General features: G+C 37.0%; 1 protein-coding gene across 12 annotated transcripts in view; it reads left to right on the top strand.

Moving 5' to 3' along the window:
• SLC9C2 (solute carrier family 9 member C2 (putative)) overlaps positions 1–20,370 on the top strand; it is a 101,221-nt gene that overhangs the window by 31,190 nt on the left and 49,661 nt on the right. For 8 of the 12 annotated variants that reach the window (XM_072830646.1, XM_072830650.1, XM_072830652.1 and 5 more), the window contains 5 exons: positions 1,231–1,374; positions 2,172–2,340; positions 11,867–11,948; positions 15,158–15,324; positions 15,914–16,018. In XM_072830646.1, the coding sequence (XP_072686747.1) occupies positions 1,231–1,374; positions 2,172–2,340; positions 11,867–11,948; positions 15,158–15,324; positions 15,914–16,018 (667 nt within the window). The remainder of the gene's footprint in view (positions 1–1,230; positions 1,375–2,171; positions 2,341–11,866; positions 11,949–15,157; positions 15,325–15,913; positions 16,019–20,370) is intronic. The other 4 variants (XM_072830653.1, XM_072830649.1, XM_072830656.1 and 1 more) reach the window with 2 other exon arrangements.

Raw genomic sequence — 20,370 nt, 5'->3', positions numbered from 1 at the left:
CTGTGGCCTGGATATTATATCTTAGATTTGGGCCTACATAAATAAGTCCCTTCTCAGACGGCACACACTGTTAAGTAGTGGGCATGTTTATGTATGAAACTAAGTGTGAATCATTATATATTTATTGGGATCCTACTATATGTAGGACATTTTTTTTTAGGTCTTATGGAGACATTTGAAAAAGTATTTTACTTAGTCCATCATTTCTGAATTTCAGAAAACTAAGCATTGGGGCTTGAAGTCCCCGTTATATCCTTCCTTTCTCTGAGTTCTGAATCTAATCAATAAAGAGATGGGAATCAGAAATTCAAACCATCTATTCAATAGGGGTAATGCTGTGTCAGCATGCTTTCCCTCTGAAGCCAAAATGAGGCTTCCTAATGCTTCTTTCCAAATAGATCTTGAGACCTATCTATAGGGAAGCTGGTTTGTGGAACAAGCACACTCAGCTAGTTAGCTGAAAGGGAAAGTCCCAGTGGAGAGGCCCAAGAGGAGGCAGGACTTGCAATCTGCTTGTAGAAATCAAACCTGGCTGGGTGCAAGCATATTGCCACATGGAACCAGAACAGCCCTGAGTCCTAACTACTATGTTCTGGTCTACTCAGTAAGGATCTTTGGGGGCGGGGCTATGTGTATAGATATTTAGAAAGCAATATGGGTGATTCTAATTCACTTGTCTGCCTAACAAACCATGGTGGTATAGACAACTGACCCTATAGGAGTTCACTTCCACTGAGAGTACTTAGGATGGTTTCATGAACAACACAGGATTAGAGTTAGCCTTACAAGATCTTTAGGAATTCAGTAGATGGGAAAACAGAGAGGAGGGACTTTCAAGGTAAGGGACTTTCAAGCAAATCATGAAGGGAGAAATCCTGCATTGAGGTGATCCACCAGCCAGGGGAGGAGGTAGAGACCCTTATTTCTCTGCCTTGCTCTTACTATTCTCCTATGAGAGGCAGCCCACTGCCATTGGGTGATGAGGGTATTGGAGAATATGGAGCTGGGTGTATTCTAGTTCCAACAAAATACTTTTAAATGTTGATAGTAACAGTATTAGAGGCAAGGACCTCTGCTTGACAAGAATGACTGATATATGATACATACTTCTTTATTTATTTATTTATTTATTTATTTATTTATTTATTTATGATACATACTTCTATGTGAAAAGGCAACTATTTAAAAAACACATTGCTTAAAATGTAATTTATTTTCCATTCATCCTAGGTTCCTAATAATGTTTTCGTCTATATACCAACAGTTAATATATACTTTCTTTGGCATTGTAATTGGATGTGGAGAAACCAAGTATTTAAGATTTCACACTGTGGTTTTCATGCTCATCTTATTTGCAACAGTGAATTTTGTAAGGTAGGAATTATATTTTTAAGTTTGCTTACTGGACCTAGGTTCTTAAGCCTAGGATTAGAATTGGGAAGCAGTATATTATAGCAAGAAGAGCTCTGGGTATGGAGTCAGAAAACCTGTGTTGTTGTCAATGTCCTGACAAATGCTTGCTGAGCGATTGGGGAAATCTGTACTCTTCAGTTTCATGTAGAAAATGAGAAGGGGCAAGAACAGCAGCAGCAGCATCATGACCCATGAGCTCAATAGAAATGCACATTCACGGGCCCATCCCCATGTACTGAATTGCATCTCTGGAGATGAGATCCAGGAAACTGTTTTAACATGTTTGTTAAAGTTTGAGCAACACTGGAGTGGATTAATGGCTCCTAACATTTTTGTTACCTTTCATCCTCATTTGTTATCTCATAGCTATGGTATAACCATATTATTGAGCATCTACCATGTACATTATACCATTAATACAAATACAGCCCTGTGAAGAGGTGTTAATTGCATCCTTTCACAGATGGAGCCCAGGGAGGTTAAAAGCTTGCCTAGAGTTATCCAATTTGAAGGGCAGAATGTATAGTGTTAATGATAATTCCTTATATTTGTATAAAACTTCTAACACTGTTTTTAAGATTTGAGTATTATATGCAAAAGTTAGACAGCAGATTTAGTTTGTTCCAGAAAGTTCGAACTTATCAATAAACTGATTATTTTCTCTTCCCTGAAAAAATTTTATATGAAATTTAGTTTTCTACCATGAAAACATTGATACATCAGGTGTGATTTTTTAAAAAAGGTTTTTTTCTCCACAGGTTGCTTACTATTGTGTTAGTGAGCCCTCTTCTGATGCATGCGAATTATGAATATAATTGGAGATGGGGAATTGTTATAGCATGGTCTGGAATTAAAGGAATTTTTAGCTTACTCTTGGCTCCTGATATTCATAATCTGGCTGACCAAAAAGTAGAGTCACCGCAATTGGTAGGAAAAATCGTATCTCATAATTATCCGTACTTATTTATTTTGTAGTATTTGTCACAGTACCCAGTGATAAAGTTAACCATTCTTTTAAAATGTCAATTTTATTTAAATTTAAATTTCAGTTAGTTAACATACAGTGTTATATTAGTTTCAAGTGTACAATTTAGTGACTTAATACCTACATACAACACCCAGTTATCATCACAAGTGCCCTACTTAATCTCCTATCACCTATTTCACCCATCCCCCCCCCATGCATCTTCCCTCTGGTAACCATCAGTGTGTTCTCTATAGTTAATAGTGTCTATTGGCTTGCCTCCCTCTCTTATTTTCTGCCTCTTCGTACATTTTATTTTTTAAATTCCACGTATGAGTGAAAACATATGGTATTTATGTTTCCCTGGCTGACTTATTTTGTTTAGCATAATATTCTCTAGCTCCATCCATATTGTTGCATATAGCAAGATGTCATTCTTTTTTATGGTTGAGAAATATATGTACATATATGTCACATCTTCTTTATTCATTCATCAATTGATGGACACTTGTGCTATTTCCATAGTTTGGCTATTGTAGATAATGCTGCTATAAACACTGGAGTGCATATATAGCTTTGAATCGGTATTTTACTGTTTTTTGGATAAATGCCTAGTAGTGCAATTGCTGGGTTATAGGGTAGGTCTATTTTCAACCTTTTGAGGAAACTTCATACTGTTTTGCATAGTGGCTGCACCAATTTGTGTTCATCAACACCTGTTGTTCCTTTATGTTCTTTATTTTAGCCATTCTGACAGGTGTGAGGTGATACCTCATTATAGTTTTGATTTGTATTTTCCTGATAATAAGTGATGTGGAGCATCTTTTCATGTGTCTGCTGGTCAGCTATATGTCTTCTTTGGAGAAATGTCTATTCATGTCTTTTGCCCATTTTTTAGTTGGATTATTTGTTTTTTGGGCGTTGAGTTGTATAAGTTCTTTATATATTTCAGATACTAACCCTTTATCAGAGATTTCATTAGCAAATATCTTCCCCCATTCCATAGGCTGCCTTTTAGTTTAATTGATTGTTTCATTTGCTGTGCAGAAGCTTTTTATTTTGATGAAGTCCTAATAGTTTATTTTTGCTTTTGTTCTTTGCCTCCAGAGATGTATCTAGAAAGAAGTTGCTACGGCTGATGTTAAAGAGGTTTCTGTCCTATATTCTACTCTAGGATTGTAATGGTTTCCTGTCTCATATTTAGGTCTTTCATAGATTCTGAAGTTATTTTTGTGTATAGTATAAGAAAGTGGCCCAGTTTCATCCTTTGCATGTTGCTGTCCAGTTTTCCCAACACTATTTGTTGAAGAGACTGTCTTGAATATTCACTCCTACTTTACCAAAGATTAATTGACCATATAATTGTGGGTTTCTAGATTTTCTAGTGCGTTCTACTCATATATGTGTCTATTTTTGTGCCAGTACCATATTTTTTTGATCACTACAGCTTTGTAATATAACCTGGAGTCCAGAATTGTGGTGCCTCCAACTCTGCTTTTCCTTTTCAAGGTCGTTGGGGGTTGTTTTCAAGGCTACATTGGGATTTTGGTGTAATTTTGATAGAGATTGCATTAAATGTTTAGATGGCTTTGGGCGGTATAGACATTTTAAGAATATTTGTTCTTCTAATCCATGAACATGGAATGCTTTTCCATTTCTTTGTGTCTTCTTCAATTTCTTTCATCGATGTTTTATAGTTTTCAGAGTACTGGTCTTTTACCTCTTTGGTTAGGTTTATTCCTAAGCATTTTATGGTTTTGGTTCAATTGTAAATGGGATTTATTCCTTAATTTGTCTTTGTGCTGCTTCATTATTGGCATATAGAAATGCAACAGATTTCTGTATGTTGTTTTTGTATCCTATGAATTTATGGAATTCATGTATCTGTTCTAGCAATTTTTTGGTAGAGTCTTTTGGGTTTTTTATATCAAGTGTCATGTCACCTGCAATTAGTGAAAGTTTGAATTCTTCCTTGCCTTGCTTTTTATTTTTTCATTGTCTAATTGCTGATGCTAGGACATCCAGTACTATGTTGAATAACAGTGGTGAGAGTGGACCTCCTTGTCTTGTTCCTGACCATAGAGGAAAAACTCTCAGTTTTCCCATTATGAATGATACTGTGGGTTTTTTTGTATATGGCCTTTATGATGTTAAGGTATGTTCACTCTAACTCTACTTTGTTGAGAGTTTTTATAACGAATGGATGTTGTACTTTGTTAAATGCTTTTTCTGCATCTATTGAAAGGGCCATATGGTTCTTATTCTTTCTTTTATTAATGTAGTGTTTCACATTGATTTGCAAGTATTGAACCACACTTGTAGCACAGGAATAAATCCCACTTTATATTTATTTATCATTTATTTCCCACAGGAATAAATGATTCTTTAAATGTACCGTTAGATGTGGTTTGCTTTGAGACTTTTTGCATCCATGTTCATCAGGGGTATTGGCCTGTAGTTTTCCTTTCTAGGGGAGTCTTTATCTTGTTTTGATATCAGGGTAATGCTGGCCTCATTGTATGAATTTGGAAGCTTTCCTTCTTTTTCTACTTTTTGGAATAGTTTGAGAAGAATAGGTACTAACTCTTCTTTAAATATTTGGTAAAATTTGTCTGTGAAGCCATCTGGCCCTGGATTTTTGTTTGTTGGGAGATTTTTTATTACTGACTCAGTTTCTTTGCTGGTTATCAGTCTGTTCAAGTTTTCTATTTCTTCCCATTTTAGTTTTGGTAGTTTATATGTTTCTAGGAATTTATCCATTTCTTTTAGATTGTCCAATTTGTTGGCATATAGTTTTTCTTACTCTTCTCATAATTGTTTGTATTTCTGTGGCGTTGGTTGTTATTTCTCCTCTCTTGTTCATAATTTTATTTATTTGGGTCCTTCTCTTTTTGATAAGTCTGGCTAGGAGGTTATCAATTTTTTTTTCAAAGAACCAGCTTCTGATTTCATTGATCTGTTGTATTGTTTTTTGTTTTGTTTTGTTTTTTAGTTTCTATATCATTTATTTCTATTCTAGTCTTTATTATTTCTGTCTTTCTGCTGCCTTTAGGCTTCCTTTCTTGTTCTTTCTCCAGCTCCTTTAGGTATAAGGTTAGGTTGTTTATTTGGGATTTTTCTTTCTTCTTGAGGTAGGCCTGTATTGCTATATGCTTCCCTCTTAGGACTGCTTTATTGCATCCGAGAGGTTTTGGACCATTGTGTTTTCATTTTCATTTGTTTCCATGTATTTTTTAATTTCTTCTTTGATTTCCTGGTTGACTTATTCATTGTTTAGTAGTATGTTGTTTAATCTCTGTGTATTTGTTGTCTTTCCAAATTTTTCTTGTGGTTGACTTCAGGTTTCACAGCGTTGTAGTCAGAAAATATGCATGATATGATCTCAGTCTTTTTATACTTGCAGAGTCCTGATTTGTGACTTAGTATGTGATCTATTCTGGAGAATGTCCCATGTGCACTTGAAAAGAATATGTATTCTGCTGTTTTAGGATAGAATATTCTGGACATATCTGTTAAGTCCATCTGGTCCAGTGTATCATCCAAAGCCATTGTTTCCTTATTGATTTTCTGTTTAGATGATGTGTGTGCATTGATGTAAGTGGGGTGTTAAAGTGCCCTATTATTATTATATTATTATCAATTAGTTCCTTTATGTTTGTTATTGTTTTATATATCTGGGTGCTCCTGTACTGGATGCATAAATATTTATAATTATTAGGTCTTCTTGTTGGATTATCCCCTTTATTATGATAGAGTGCCTTTCTTCTTCTCTTGTTTAGTTTTAAAGTCTAGTTTGTCTGATATAGATGGATAGATAGATAGATGTTGTGATAGAATATATCACAACAACAACAACAAATGATTTATTTGTAACACAGCCCAGGCTCCATCACTTCAGCACAGCATAGGAGTAGAAAAGAATCACAACTGTAAGCATCATTTAGTCTAAGGCAGAACTTCATGCCTCCGCAAACACCACAGCCATGTCCCCCCCAGAGAGCCAGCCCAGAGCCAAACTGAACACACAAACATGAAAGCCCAGAATGAAGTTGGCCCCAGCTTCAGAACATCTCATCACCGTTCCCCCACAGCCCTTCACATTACCTGGCTGCAGCCTTCTACCCCTCTACCCCAACCACGCCAAAAAACCAGCCTCTGAGCCACCAGAGAGCTTTCTTTGTGGGATAATTAACAAGGATTTAAGTGTTCTAGAACAATGCTCTGAGAAATCTATTGCTCCCTGAAAAGTTTAAAATGACTCCCCCCATTTATAACCCTAATCAGCAATGATAGATCGTCCTCTCCTCACCATAGGTACAGGCAGTTTTGAAGTGATTATCCTCAGCTTCATACTCAGATTTTCCTATAGACTTTATTAAAGACTATTCTCCTCACCCAAGGGTAGGAAGGTATCTCAGGTAATTTCCCTAGATTCAGAGGCTGAGAGGAAAAGCCCCAATAGCTTAGAAAAAGATTTCTTGTTTCTCTCCAAAGATTTTAATGGAGATTTTTGCCTAAACATTTTTAAACCCATCTGAGAAAAGTTAGTTTTAGATTCAGAGGGCAATGCAAGCATAGAAGCAAGAAGTCTTTCTGATTAGGTACTAGTTTTGAGGATATAGAAGACAAGATAGAAGAGTATACAATCTCAAGTGGCTTTTTTTTAACCTAAAATCTTCTAGAAAGCTTCAAAAGATGGATACCAGGAAGACACCACTTTTGCAGGCCTTGGTAGGACAATTCCAAAAATTATACCATCATGGACTGGTGACTTTTGACAAGATCACAATAAAAAAGACATGAAAGTGGAACATCTCTGGAGAAACATCTTTAAGGGTCTCTGACTCGTGATATGGCTTTCTTTTAATGTTGATTTGCATGATAAATGTTTCTCCACCCCTTCACTTTCAATCTGTGGGTGACTTTAGGTCTAAAATGAGTCTCTTATAGGCAGCATCTATATGGGTCTTTTTTTTTTAATCAATTCTGACACCCTCTGTCTTTTGATTGGAGCTCTTAGTCCATTTACATTATTGATAGATGTTGATTATTGATAGATATGTACTGAGTGCCATTTTAGTACTTGTTTTATCATTGTTCCTGGAGATTTTCTTTGTTTTTCTTTGTTTTTTTTTTTTTTTTCTTTGTTCCTTTCTTGTCTTTGTTCCTTTCCTTCTTTGTCACTTTTGGTCTTTTCTTTCCACTCAGAGAATCCCCTTTAATATATCTTGTAGGGCTGGCTTAGTGGTCATAAACACCTTTAGTTTTTGTTTGTCTGGGGAACCTTTTCTCTCTCTTCTGAATGATAGCCTTGCTGGATAGAATATTCTTGGCTATAGACTTTTCCCACTCAGCACTTTGAATATGTCATGCCACTCCCTTCTGGCTTATCATGTTTTTTGTGAGAAATCTGCAGCTAACCTTATTGGTCTTCCCTTGTAAGTTAAAGACTTATTTTGTCTTGCTGGTTTTAAGAGTTTTTGTTTATCATTATATTTTACAAATTTAATTACAATATGTCTTGATGTTGGCCCACTTTTGTCGATTTTTATGGGAGTCCTCTCTGCCTCCTGGATCTAAATTATGTTCCCTAATTCTTTTTTCTCTCTTTTGTTCAGCTTCCTTATTTTCTATTATTTTGTCTTCTATATCACTTATATATTCCTCTGCATCTTCCAGCCTTGTGTTCATTGCCTCAAACCTGTTTCCAATCTCAATTATTGCATTTTTTCATTTCTGACAGATTCTTTTTAACTCTATTATCTCTGTGGTAAGAGTCTCCCTGAAATCTTCTATTCTTTTCTCAAGCCCAGTGAGTATCCTTATGATGTTGCTTTAAATTCTCTATCAGACATGTTACTTTTTCCTGTTTTGCTTAGATCTCTGGCTATGACCTTATCTTGTTCTTTCATGTGGGAGAATTCTTCTACCTTGGCATTTTGTCTAAGTCTCTGCTTTCGTATCTGTATTAGAAGAGTCAGTTATGTTTCCTGCTCCTGAGAGTGTCCAGGGCTTGGTTGGCACTTTAGGGAATATCTCTGGTGTGTGTTGTGTCCACTCTGCTCTTGTGTTTTGGCTGCTGTATCCTTCAGGACAGTTGTCTGCAGAGGCTCTGTGTGCCTGCTGTGAGCACTCTTTGGTCCTTGGCCAGAGTGTAGTGAGTTTCAATTAAGTGTGCTCTGGCCTATTTGTTATATGAGACCTAATACTACTTCCACTAGAATTGAAGCCTTGCAGAGTGCTGGTTGGGAGACATCGTGTGGGCAGGAGTTTTTGCTGGCTTTGTGAGGAAGGGGCTGGCCATGCTGGGACAGAGGCAAACTGGACAGAGGGCAGTTGTGCCAGAGCATGGGTGGTGGGGCTTGGTGTAAGCAGGTTAGGCAGCTACTGGGGGCACTGTGCTGCCTCCTGCAAGTGGCTCTGTGTTTATGCTGAGGGGCAGGCTTGGGAAATGGCACCTGCTGGCACCTTTGTTTCTGGAGGGAGGTGTGAGTCCTGCCTCTCAGGTATATGCTCCAAGAGGAGAGAATCATCTCTCTTGTACCCCAGGCATTCTTCAGATGCTATTTCTTTCTTTTTTTTTTTTTTTTCTCATTAAACTTTTGTTTTAATGGGTCTCAAAATTCTGTGACAGATTTTTGGTCAAGTTGTTTCCATTAAAAAGTACTGATTTTAAAAACTAATAACTTAAAACTGCCACACACGCACAAAAAAAAAAAAAAAAAAAAAAAAACAAATGGTCCACAAAACATTCTCCTTTCCTTCTGAAGGTTTTACGATGCATTGTTATCATTAACCAGTCTTTTACTATTAAACTTAAATGGCCTACACCATCTGCCCCCAGGTTGTTTGTCTGCCTTCTCTTCAGGAGTAGGGCAGCACCCTCAGAGCTTCTATCTCAGTCAAGCTGGATGACCTTTAAAACTCCAGTCTTTAAGCCCTACTGGTTGCAAGAACTCATGAAAATCAGTCCCTCTCATCTTCCCAGCCAATTGCTTTAGGGAAGTGCTCTCCTTGTGCATTCCCCTGTGTGCCTCTCTCTCTCATCTTTTTCTGTGACCAGGGCTCCCTCCTCTCCAGAGCAGTTGTGATCTGTTTCTCCCCTAAATCATGGCTTTGTACTTCCTACCCTCCTTGTGGCTTCTTCTTTTCCTTTATTTTTTTTTAATTTATTTAAAAAAAAATTTTTTTAAAAATTTTTATTTATTTATGATAGTCACACACAGGGAGAGAGAGAGAGAGGCAGAGACATAGGCGGAGGGAGAAGCAGGCTCCATGCACCAGGAGCCCGACGTGGGATTCAATCCCGGGTCTCCAGGATCACGCCCTGGGCCAAAGGCGGGCACCAAACCGCTGCGCCACCCAGGGATCCCTCTTCTTTTCCTTTAGTTGTAGACTTTGTTTTGTCAGTCTTCAGGTTGGTTTCTAGGAAATTTAGAATGAGTTGATAGCTATTTAGTTATGTTTGTGGGGACAAGACAAGCCTAGGGTCCTCCTTACTCCTTCACTATCTTCTCTCCCTTCTCCCAAAGTTAACCATTTTAAAAATTAGATTTGGAAAACGTGTTTTTTTTTTTTTTTTTTTTTTTTAAGTAGAAAGATTTCAGAGGAAAGTTTATGTTGACAGTATGAAAGGGACCAACAGTTAAGTAATGGTTAACAGTGTAGGAATTAGGTGGATTTGGGATCGAGTCCTGGTTCCATCATCACAGGCTCGGTGACCTTGAGCAAGTTTCCCAGATTTGTGGAACCTCAATTTCCAGTTGAGGATTGAGATGATACTTAGTAAAATACCTGCCATTTAGCAAAAGCTCAATAAATGTTACTCTCCCTCAAAGCCTCTTCTTCATAGGCTATCTGGTGGATTTCTGGGCGATCTGGTGGTGGCAGTATCTGTGGTCTGAGACTCCAGGAAAGATCTAAAGAGCCCAGTGCATCTGCTGACAGTGTTAGGGCCTATCATCGTTTGTGACAAAATTGTGTGAATTAGCTGGAGAAATTGCTAAAAGTTGCTAGAAATCCCCAGGACACCCCGACCATCTTCCAGTCAGATGAATTCCAAACCTGCTGCTAGGAGGGAGAAAAGCCCCTCAAATAATGTGAATTGAGAACACCTGCCCACCTCCCAAGGAACTTTAATCTGCAGGTAGAAGTACAGAGTTTCTTGATAATGGCCAATTTCCCACTCAGGGATTTCTCTTTGTCATTTTGCTCCTGTGCCAGGAGACCCCAGCAGTATAACATTTAAAAAATATTTTGCGGGGGCGGGGGGGTCCGTTATCACCCTCTCCATCTTGCATGTAGAGAAATCAAAACAAAGGGAATAGCATGTTAGGCAAAGAAGTTGGGTGATGTCCCAAAAGAAGTTCTTTTTAAAATGGAGTATTAGATTCCTCATAATCTTTCCTGAGGATTTGCACTTTATATCGATAGGCATCATGTGGGAATTAATTTGGAGTTCTGTGAATCCCCAAAGGAAAAGTATCATAACCAATATCTGAGTTCCTTCAGTTTTTGTAGAGATTTGGGTCCTGTGAATCCCCAAAGGAAAAGTATCATAACCAATATCTGAGTTCCTTCAGTTTTCTTTTGTTCAAGGAATTGTCCTAAAACCAAGTCAACTAAAGGCTAACTAATATTTGAGTATCACTTACAGTGTTTCCCAAATCTATCTGACATTACATGAATCCCTTCCGTGCCACCCCAGACCTACATAATCATAATACAACCTGGAAGTTGGCATCTTTTAGAAGTACATTAGGTTCTTGGGGTTATTAGTCAAATTTGAGAAACAATCTCCAAGGGACATACTGCTCTTAACTCCAGTTTCTAGAGAAGGACACAGACTCAGAATGGTTAAGTCAACTGACCCCAAGTTACACTGCTATTAAGTGGCAGAACCAAGACCTGCAAAAGTGGTTGTGTTTTTGCTTCTACATGGTGCCTCTCTAGACCCCATCATGGTTTCTAAAGGCTTCTTCAGAGCCTCCTGAGCAGCTGTGGTAAATGCTGGTGGCAGACACACTTTCCCATTTCCTTTGTGGTCAACACTGCCTGCAGTTGCTGGGGTTTCTCCCCAACCCTGCAGGCTCCAGGGCCATTTCTGTGATGTCTACAACCTTGGTGGCTTTGTATGGCTGCTGCTGAAAGCAGCAACGGTGGAGAACTCTTTGGTTGTTTTCTTTTTTTTTTTTTAATTTATTTTTACTGAAGTTCAATTTGTGGAGAGCTCTTTGATCAGTGTTCTTATCCCTCCCAGAAATTACAAATCCTTTTCTCATTCACACGAAAACTAATTTCTCCTTCAGTATATTATATTCAAGCAGTGTCCACAAAACAACCCTTCTGCCTCAATTTACTTAGCAGAAGCTGGATTTAAAAATGTGGATTAAGATAGAATTTTGTTGTTGTTGGTTAGTTGAACAATGATTCCCTTTGGAGTACTTATTCATTTTTTGGTTCTAACTATTTGTGTGTTTTGTTTTTTAGTTTATATTGTATGTACAGGGAATATCACTAATGACTATGGGAATAAATTCATACATGATGGCTCATTCAGCCAGGACATTAGGTAAAGTATATCTATCTTTCATTAATTAACTGGGAAGAATAATGCAAATAGATTATTGTTGGGAAGTCATGGGGATATTTCTTATGGAGTTCATGGAACTGATTATGAAATCATTCATTCATTATTTATAGATGCTGTATTAATTGGGATGTTGGTTCAGCCAGTTTTACAGAAACCACATTCACAGTGGGTTAAACAAGATAGAGAACTTTCTTTTCCCCTTGATCAAAATGTCCAAAAGAGTGGGATGGCTCTGCTTTTCTTTTCTTTCTTTTCCATTCCCTGGGGTGTTCTTGTCTGCAGGATAGATGCTAGCTCACTACCTCTATATTTTCAATCCAACCAACTAGAGAGGGAAAATGGGGAGATGGGTGGCAATGGAAAGTAGGGAGCTTCCTTTCAGGGGCACAGTCTAGAAATTGTATATATCATTATCACTTAATTCCATTGGCCAGAATTTTGTCACAAATTCTGAGTAAGAGAAGCTATGAAATATAATCCCTATCTGGCTTGCCATGTGCTCAGCCAAAACTTAGGGATTCAGTTGGTAAAGGAGGAAGGGGAAGATGGATTTTGGGAGACAGTCAGCAGGCTGTGCCACAGTTTCCTATTTCCAGAAGACATTTGAGGCCATTGATAATAAAATGCATAATATGATAAAATCACACATAGACACATTGTCAGTAGAGAAATCTAGGATAATTGGTGGCAGTACAGTCAACAGGGAAGGAGAGGGCTAGATGAGATCATACAGTCTTAGAGTAGGGCCTTAGTATCACTCAATATCCTATGGCCTGGTCTTTAGCTATGCTGGTGCATAATTTTTTCAGTATCTAGAATTGATCAGATTGTCAGAGATTTACATATGCTGCATTCATAGGAAAATGTGGATAAAGGAGAAAATCTATTAATTTATAATGAGGATGATTTTTTTCTATGTCTTGAAATTATTGCAATCATTATTCAGGATGCTTACCTCTAAGTACCAATTTCCTTGATAAACAAAACTTGTAATTAGAAGATTTCTTGGGATGTGTGGAACTAATGAGAGGTCAATGGAAGGAGGATATTGAAGGAGAATTCTTCTAAACAGGGAAATAGTCTGGTGAATTTACTCTTTCCCACCCATGAGAGATATCATCTCTCTGCTTGTGTCTTTTTATTTTTTTTAAGATTTTATAATTATTCATGAGAGACACACAGAGACAGGCAGAGACATAGGCAGAGGGAGAAGCAGGCTCCCTGGAGGGAGCCTGATGTGGGAATCGATTACAGGACCCTGGGATCACGACTCGAGCCAAAGGCAGATGCTCAACCACTGAGCCACCCAGATGCCCCTCTGCTTGTGTCTTTTCATAGTCATGCCCATTCCTAAAACTGCGCCCCACCAGCACTATAGCAGAACTTCCTGTTACTGGGCTAGTAAATGGGACAGATTTTTGGTAGCTCTCCTTTCCCCCTAGTTATGGATTTGTTCTTGTTCTCAGTAGAAAGGTATGCTTGGTCAGTGAAAGCCTAGGCTGGAGAATAAATGAAGTTAATTTGATCTTTGAAAGCTTTCTCACATCTCCCTTCCCACCAATTTCCTTAGACTCCCAGGTATCCAGATCCACTTCATTCTCTTTGCTTAGGATATAACATCTGGATTTCTCCCACTTCTTTTCTTATGATTCTTCTTATTCTGACAATCAAAGGCAAGATCAACCAGGGGTTTTACTATCATGGTAATATTTTTTTTCTTCTCTGTTTCTTCCTTTAAAATTTTTTAAATTTTTTTTTTTTTTTTTGAGGAGTGGGGAGAGGTAGACAGAGAGGGAGAGAAAGAGAGAATCCCAAGCAGGCTCCATACACCCCAAGATCATGACCTGAACTAAAAATCAAGAATTGGATGCTTAACCACCTGAGCCACCCAGGATTTTTTATTGTAGTAGCTAAACCTCAAAATTTTCATTATAAAATAAAAGTAAATGATAAAGTCTTTCTCCTCTTAGAATCCATACTCATCCTTTCTAGAAATACTGTGTGGCACACATTTAATACTTGACAGAGCTGAGTTTTATCAGTAAGAGTTTCAAACCAACTACTTCTGTCCAGTCTAAGGCTTTACAAGATTCCCTCCTCATACTTTTCCAGGATCATCTTAAACACAGGGAGTTCAATCAAAGGTATTGGTGACACCAAGTGGTTCACATATACTCATGTTTCCCTAGAGAGCAACCGGAAAGTGGCTGTTTCTCCATCATACGGGTACAATGTAATTACGCAAATGAGAAAAATTTCTTCTTGTGTGGTCTTAGCCACGGGAATTTTGAATCTAAAGCTGACAACGTCTAACTTCAGCCTACAGTAAAATGCATCTTTGTTCTGGACCACAGTGTATCAAGAGGGATATGCCTCTGGACCTGAAAATTTCAAATACCGTCATTGTACACAGTGTCCCATAGAGAATGCAGTAAAGTTAAACTAAACATTTAGAACTCATTTTAACTCTTTATGAGACCTTTCATGTGCAATTATGAAAAGAGAACAATTTTATTGAGATGGAATTCCAAGTGAGCAGACTAAGTTCATTCACTAATTAAATTCTTTTTGGTGAGTGAACCTCATAGCAATAACTTCAAATTCATACCTCAGGAAGATACAGACGGCTACAAGTTTTGGGACATGTAGATTTGCTGGCCAGAAAACAGATATACTATATTGAGGGATCTCTATCGCAGTGAGCTTTAAATTTAAATTTTTTAAATTTTAAAAATTTTGTATAAAAGTCATTTGGAGAGCTTGTTAAAATGCAAATTCCAAAGTCAATCTGATTCTCTAAGTATGAGGCAGAGCCAAGGAATTTGCATAGTTTAATAGACAGTCTTCCTACCTGTAGAAAACACACATAGTCTCTTACACTTTGAGAAATACTGACTGGGGACCCTGAGGTAGTAAGTCACATCTCTTGTTAATGGGAATGAAAGGAAACTAACAAAGCACCCCTTAGCAGTTGAGTCAGATAAAGTTGAGCTATACAGTCAGAAGAAACAGCTAGTTGGGTAAGTTTCTGGAAAATTTTGGACCAGTTTGTTCTTGCTCTAATCACTACAGTTTAGCTGTGTAGGTGATTCACTACAGCAGTAGATTTCATTATACCTTGTAGGATTTTGCCTTTTCTTGCCACCTTCACTGTATTCTACTAAGACCCTTGTTTTTTCTGGTCACAGGTTTGTGTGCTACTTCCCTCCCAAGGCAAATGGCCATACAAAATGCCATTAAGCACATTCAGGAGATAATACAGAACACGATAACGCTATTCAAAACAGAAAAAGTTTTGACAAATGTTAATTGGACCTTAGTAGAAGAAAAAACAAAGATTGAATACATAATTCCTGTGAGTTGATACTTGGCAAAAAATAGTCCTCCTTCTCTCTTGGCTCTGCCTCTTTTGCTTTCGTTTATTATACAAAACTTGATTCTGCTAATAAAATGTCAGAAAACTGAGGAGGGGGAATTTACTTACTAACTTTGCTATCTTAGTGAAAAAACTTCTTTCAATCCTCTCTAAAGAGAAGGTCTTGGTTATCTAGCTTTGTTTGCCAAGTACAGAAGAATTGGTGTTTTTATACACTGGCTGATTTAGTAACTAAAATGGCTTCTGTTTTTGACCATTTGAGGAGCTGAGCAATTTGTCTTCATGTTATTATAGAAAGCAGAAAACACAGGTTGCTTCAGAGAGCAGTCAAGCATAGACAGGTTTGGGGGAGAATCTGACTTGCAGATCTCCCCAAATGAATTGTTACTTTACCACAATTAAAAAGCAACATTTCTTTAATGTGAAGAAGAGGGACTCAGTTATACATAGCCCTTCATTTTAGCAATTCTGATTTGAGTTATTGGAATCTTTGTTGAGTGAAGTGTTTGACAGCTCCTATTTATTTTAGCTGATTTTTAACTTTATCTACTTATGTTTTTAAATTTAGTCTGATGCTTATAATAATGTTTCACATGATGATATAGAGGAGGAGTCCCTAACAGAAGAAGTTTTAATAGAAGAAGCCAGATTGCATGTAGCTATAATACAAATGGTTGGTACAATCCATATAACTGCATTTTATTTATTTTTAATTTGTGCAATGCTCTCATTTCTTACATAAGGTTTCAGGTGACAAGAAAAATATTTTTTCACCTTTGGATGGCCTATTGGTTATTAAAATTTGCTTGCTTTATTCAAGTTAAAAAATAACAATAAGTGTCTTAGGCTTTATGTTCAAGTCACAAATCTTATTCTAAGTCTAGAAATTTTTAGCAGTTCACTTTTGAGGAGGTCTGAATAATATTTGGTGCAGTTTATGTGCTTGACTAAACATCTTCAAATATTTGAAACTGCTTTTATAAATTTAATGTATTTGAGTTACTTTTATATAAAATTCTCTTAAGTGCTCATTTAACTCTTGAAAATCTAATAATATAAATCTAGTGAATCAAAAATTCTCATAAAATATTTAATATTTAAGGGATGCCTGAGTGGCTCAGTGGTGAGTGCTGCCTTTGGTACAGGGCATGCTCCCAGGGTCCTGGGATCAAGTCTCAAATCAGGATCCTGCCGGGAGCCTGCTTCTCTCTCTGCCTGTGTCTCTGCCTCTCTCTCTGTTTCTCTCATGAATAAATAAAATCTTTTAAAAAATTAATATCTAAGTGTTTTTATATAAATATTATATTAAACAAATACATTTATATATTATTTTATATTATATATATTATTTATATATTAAAAATAAAGAAGATTACTCGGTAAAAATCCAATTTAATTAACTTACCAAATTACACATTTTAAATTGGTGTTATATACTAATAGGACACACTTTATTCAATATTGCAAGTACACAAAAATTTATCCATATATTCATTATGCCCAGAGTCCATTTTTTAAAATTTTATTTTAAAGCTTGTTATTATGAATAATTTTTAACATATACAAAAGTAGATATAATGCTGTAATGAATCTCTATGTACTCATCAGCCTTAAAAACTAACATCACTAACCCTGTCCCATCTGCAGCCTCAGTCACTACCCTACCTTCCATATTATTTTGAAACGAATCCTAGATACCGTATTATTTCATCTGTAAATACTTTGTTATGTATCTCTAAATTTTAAAGTCTTTAAAAACAGTAAAATATTAATATTGTACCAGAAATTAATAATAATTGCTAATAACATCAAATATTGAGTCAATGATCAAATTTCGGATGGTCTCATTAATGTGATCAATGTGTATTTTCAGTTTACATATACATATTTAAAGATTTATTTGTTTATTTTGGAGAGAGAATGAGCAAGAGGGAGAGGGGCAGATAGTGAGGGAGAGAGAATCTCTTACAGACTCCTCACTGAGCATGGAGCCCAACACAGAGCTTCATCTCATGATCCTGAGATCATGATCCTGAGCCAAAATCATGAGTCAGACCCTTTACCACCTGAGCCACCCAGGCACCCCTCACAGTTTATATTTTTAAATTGAATTCCAGTACAGCTCACACACTGTAATTAATGGATAAGACCTTTTAGTCTCTTTTAACCTATAAATTACTTTTTTTTTTCTGTTGAAGAACATATTTGTTCTTAATACAAAAAATTAATATTATATTTTCCTTCTTTTAAACATTTGTAAACTTAATTTAAAATGTTCTTGGAGTTTGAAAGTTTCTTACCTAGAGGAGTACAGTATGTCCACAGATTTTTTGTAGAGCTTCCTATTAAGAGGTGGTACTTCTGGCCCTCCCTACTACCCCCATCTCATTGAATTTGGGCTGTTCTGGTGTCTTATTTTGACCAATAAAATGTTTCAGAAGTGACTTTGGGAATGTTCTTGAACCTATGCTTTGAAAAGATTTACAGCCTCCACCTTCTTCTATTTTGAATACCACCCTATTTTGAATTCCTCATGTGAGGAAACTGGCCTGCCTCTGAAGAATGAGAGGTCACAAAAAAATAAACTGAGGCATATATCCAAGAGTCAGTACCCTACTACTAGACTTGTTAATAAGGCCATGTTAAATCAAGGGTTGGGGCAATAGACTCAACCTCTCAATGGTAAGAGTTGCAAAGAATTTGTGGCCATATTTTTGTTTGTTTTTTCTTACATGCTTTCCCCCACCCAGTTTTATTGAGTAATAATTGATATGCATTACTGTATAAGTTTAATGCATACAGTGTGACAGTTTGATTTACATATATTGTGAAATGATTACCATTGTGGCTTTAGCTAACATCCATCTTCTCATATAGACACAAGAAAAAGAAAAAAAGAAGAAAAGGAAAGAAAAAAATTTAGGACATAACCTTATTTATTGGTACCACAGTGTGCTTGCTGGTCACAAATATTTATATCCTTCCCATTAACAAAATACACTCAATCCTTTTCTAAGACCCCCACCACCACACACACATACCAAGCTTCATTCTATTATGGTATCATGGTACTCAAAGTCCAGTATCTCATGATCTGCATTTGGTCTAGGTATGCTGATGCTCCTCGATTGCATCTCCTTAAGTATGATTCATCTTGAGCTGGAGAGAGCTATGAACTAAGAAAAAAGTTATCTGTTCCCCACCTCACTCCCCAACATTTAGTGCCAATCAACAGCCAATTCTGTTCAAGAAGGGGAAGAACAGGAAGTTCTGATTAATCACTGGTCCATGGCAATTCTGAAATTCAGCTGGGAATATGCACTAGTGCACCTTATTCTTTACATTTCCATAGGAAATAATCTATATTTGTAGCTGACTGGCTTTGTCAGCCTGATTTCTGTTGGTAGAAACTTGTGATGTTTCTATTCATTTAGAATGGTTTCTATCTTTTTTAGTCTAACCTGGTACAACTTCCTTAAAAACTTAAGTATTTTCAATCAATCTGATTATAGTCCACTCCATAATTCCTTTTCAGAACATGGGTCTGAGAAAGACTTTAGTCGGCTTGAGAAGATAGACTGAATATCAGATTTAATCTTTCAGTGGTCTTAACAAAGGGTCTTCAGGCACACCCTTAACTTGACCTTGAACCTGAGGCTATATTTTACTGTCAGCATTCTAGATTTGATCTTTGTTTTTAGGTCTTTTGCCAGCTGGGGAGACTGCAAAAGAGAAATGAGTTTAGTTTGCAACCTGACAAATCATGGACTCTAATTTCTGCTGCAGAGTTAACTGGTTCCCTTTGGTTTATCCCTCTTCCCATACTTTTATAAGTAGCTCAGACAGTTGATAGTTTTAATATTTCCAGAATATTAGAAATCTAGAAATATTCTTAGCAGCCAGATTCATAAGATCATTGGGCACATTTTCCATCTTCCAAATGGCCTCGGGTGACAGTATTGTGGTGCCTCTTTATAGCACAACTGCCTCTCTCCTGCCCTTATACCAGTTTTTGCACTGCTCTCCCAGACTCTATTAACCCCCAACTCCTAGAGCTAATGTCACATGTTTTACCCCTTTGTTATAGAGGCTCTGCACAGTTGGTACTGATTTCTGTTTTGGTCAGCTTTTGCTATATATCAAATCAGCCCAAAACTTACTGGCTTAAAACAATGGCTTATTATTTCTCACAGTTCTATGGGTTGGCAATCTGGATGACTCTGTCATTGGTCTTGGCTGGGAGCACTCAAACCTGCTCTTGCATTCTTGGTCTCAATGAGTGGACTTATTACCCATGTGATCACTTGGGTCAATCCTCTTTTTCCCTCCTTTCCCAAGCGCTCTCAAGCTTACCTTCTAAATATTTGTCAAATATACCCCTTTCCATTCTTGTGTCTATTAATTTAGGACATTATAACCTCTTGCCTAAATAATAACCTTCAACTAGTCTCTCCCTATTTTCAATATTTCCATGATCAAATCACAGTGACTTACCTAAAAGACAAATAGGACTATACTATCTTCCAGCTTCAAATGGCTCCTCAGGTCCTACAGCATTTTCCAAAGTGAGTTCCAAAGAATATTTGCTACACAGAATGTTAATAGGGACTGCATAACAAAAAAAGTTTCCATGCTCAAATTTGTTTGGGAAATGCTAGTTTAAACAAAGTTAAACTGGTTTCTTATAGAACTCCTTCTTGTAGACTATCTCAATTTCTAACATGCTGATATGCATTGAGACTCTCTAAGAGGGAATATTGAGTGCAAACTTTCCCTCCTCCACTTTCTCATATAGCATATTTTGGTGGGGGGAGATTCAAGTAGTATCTCACAGGATTAACTTATTACCTTCCAGGAAGAGTTTACCTATGAAATCAAGTCTATATATAAGTACAAGGTCTTTTATAATCCAGCCCCTACCTGTCTCTCTAACTGATTCTATCACCATTCTCTGCCCTACAACTTGTCCTTTACTGCACTCAGCATGCTATTTCTCATCTCTGTGCATGCATTTCTGATGCCCCT

The sequence above is a fragment of the Canis lupus genome, chromosome 6, assembly GCF_048164855.1.
Source record: "Canis lupus baileyi chromosome 6, mCanLup2.hap1, whole genome shotgun sequence".
Taxonomy (NCBI): domain Eukaryota; kingdom Metazoa; phylum Chordata; class Mammalia; order Carnivora; family Canidae; genus Canis; species Canis lupus.
Note: the sequence above shows the minus strand (reverse complement) of the source record. Positions and strands in the feature narration are given on the sequence as shown.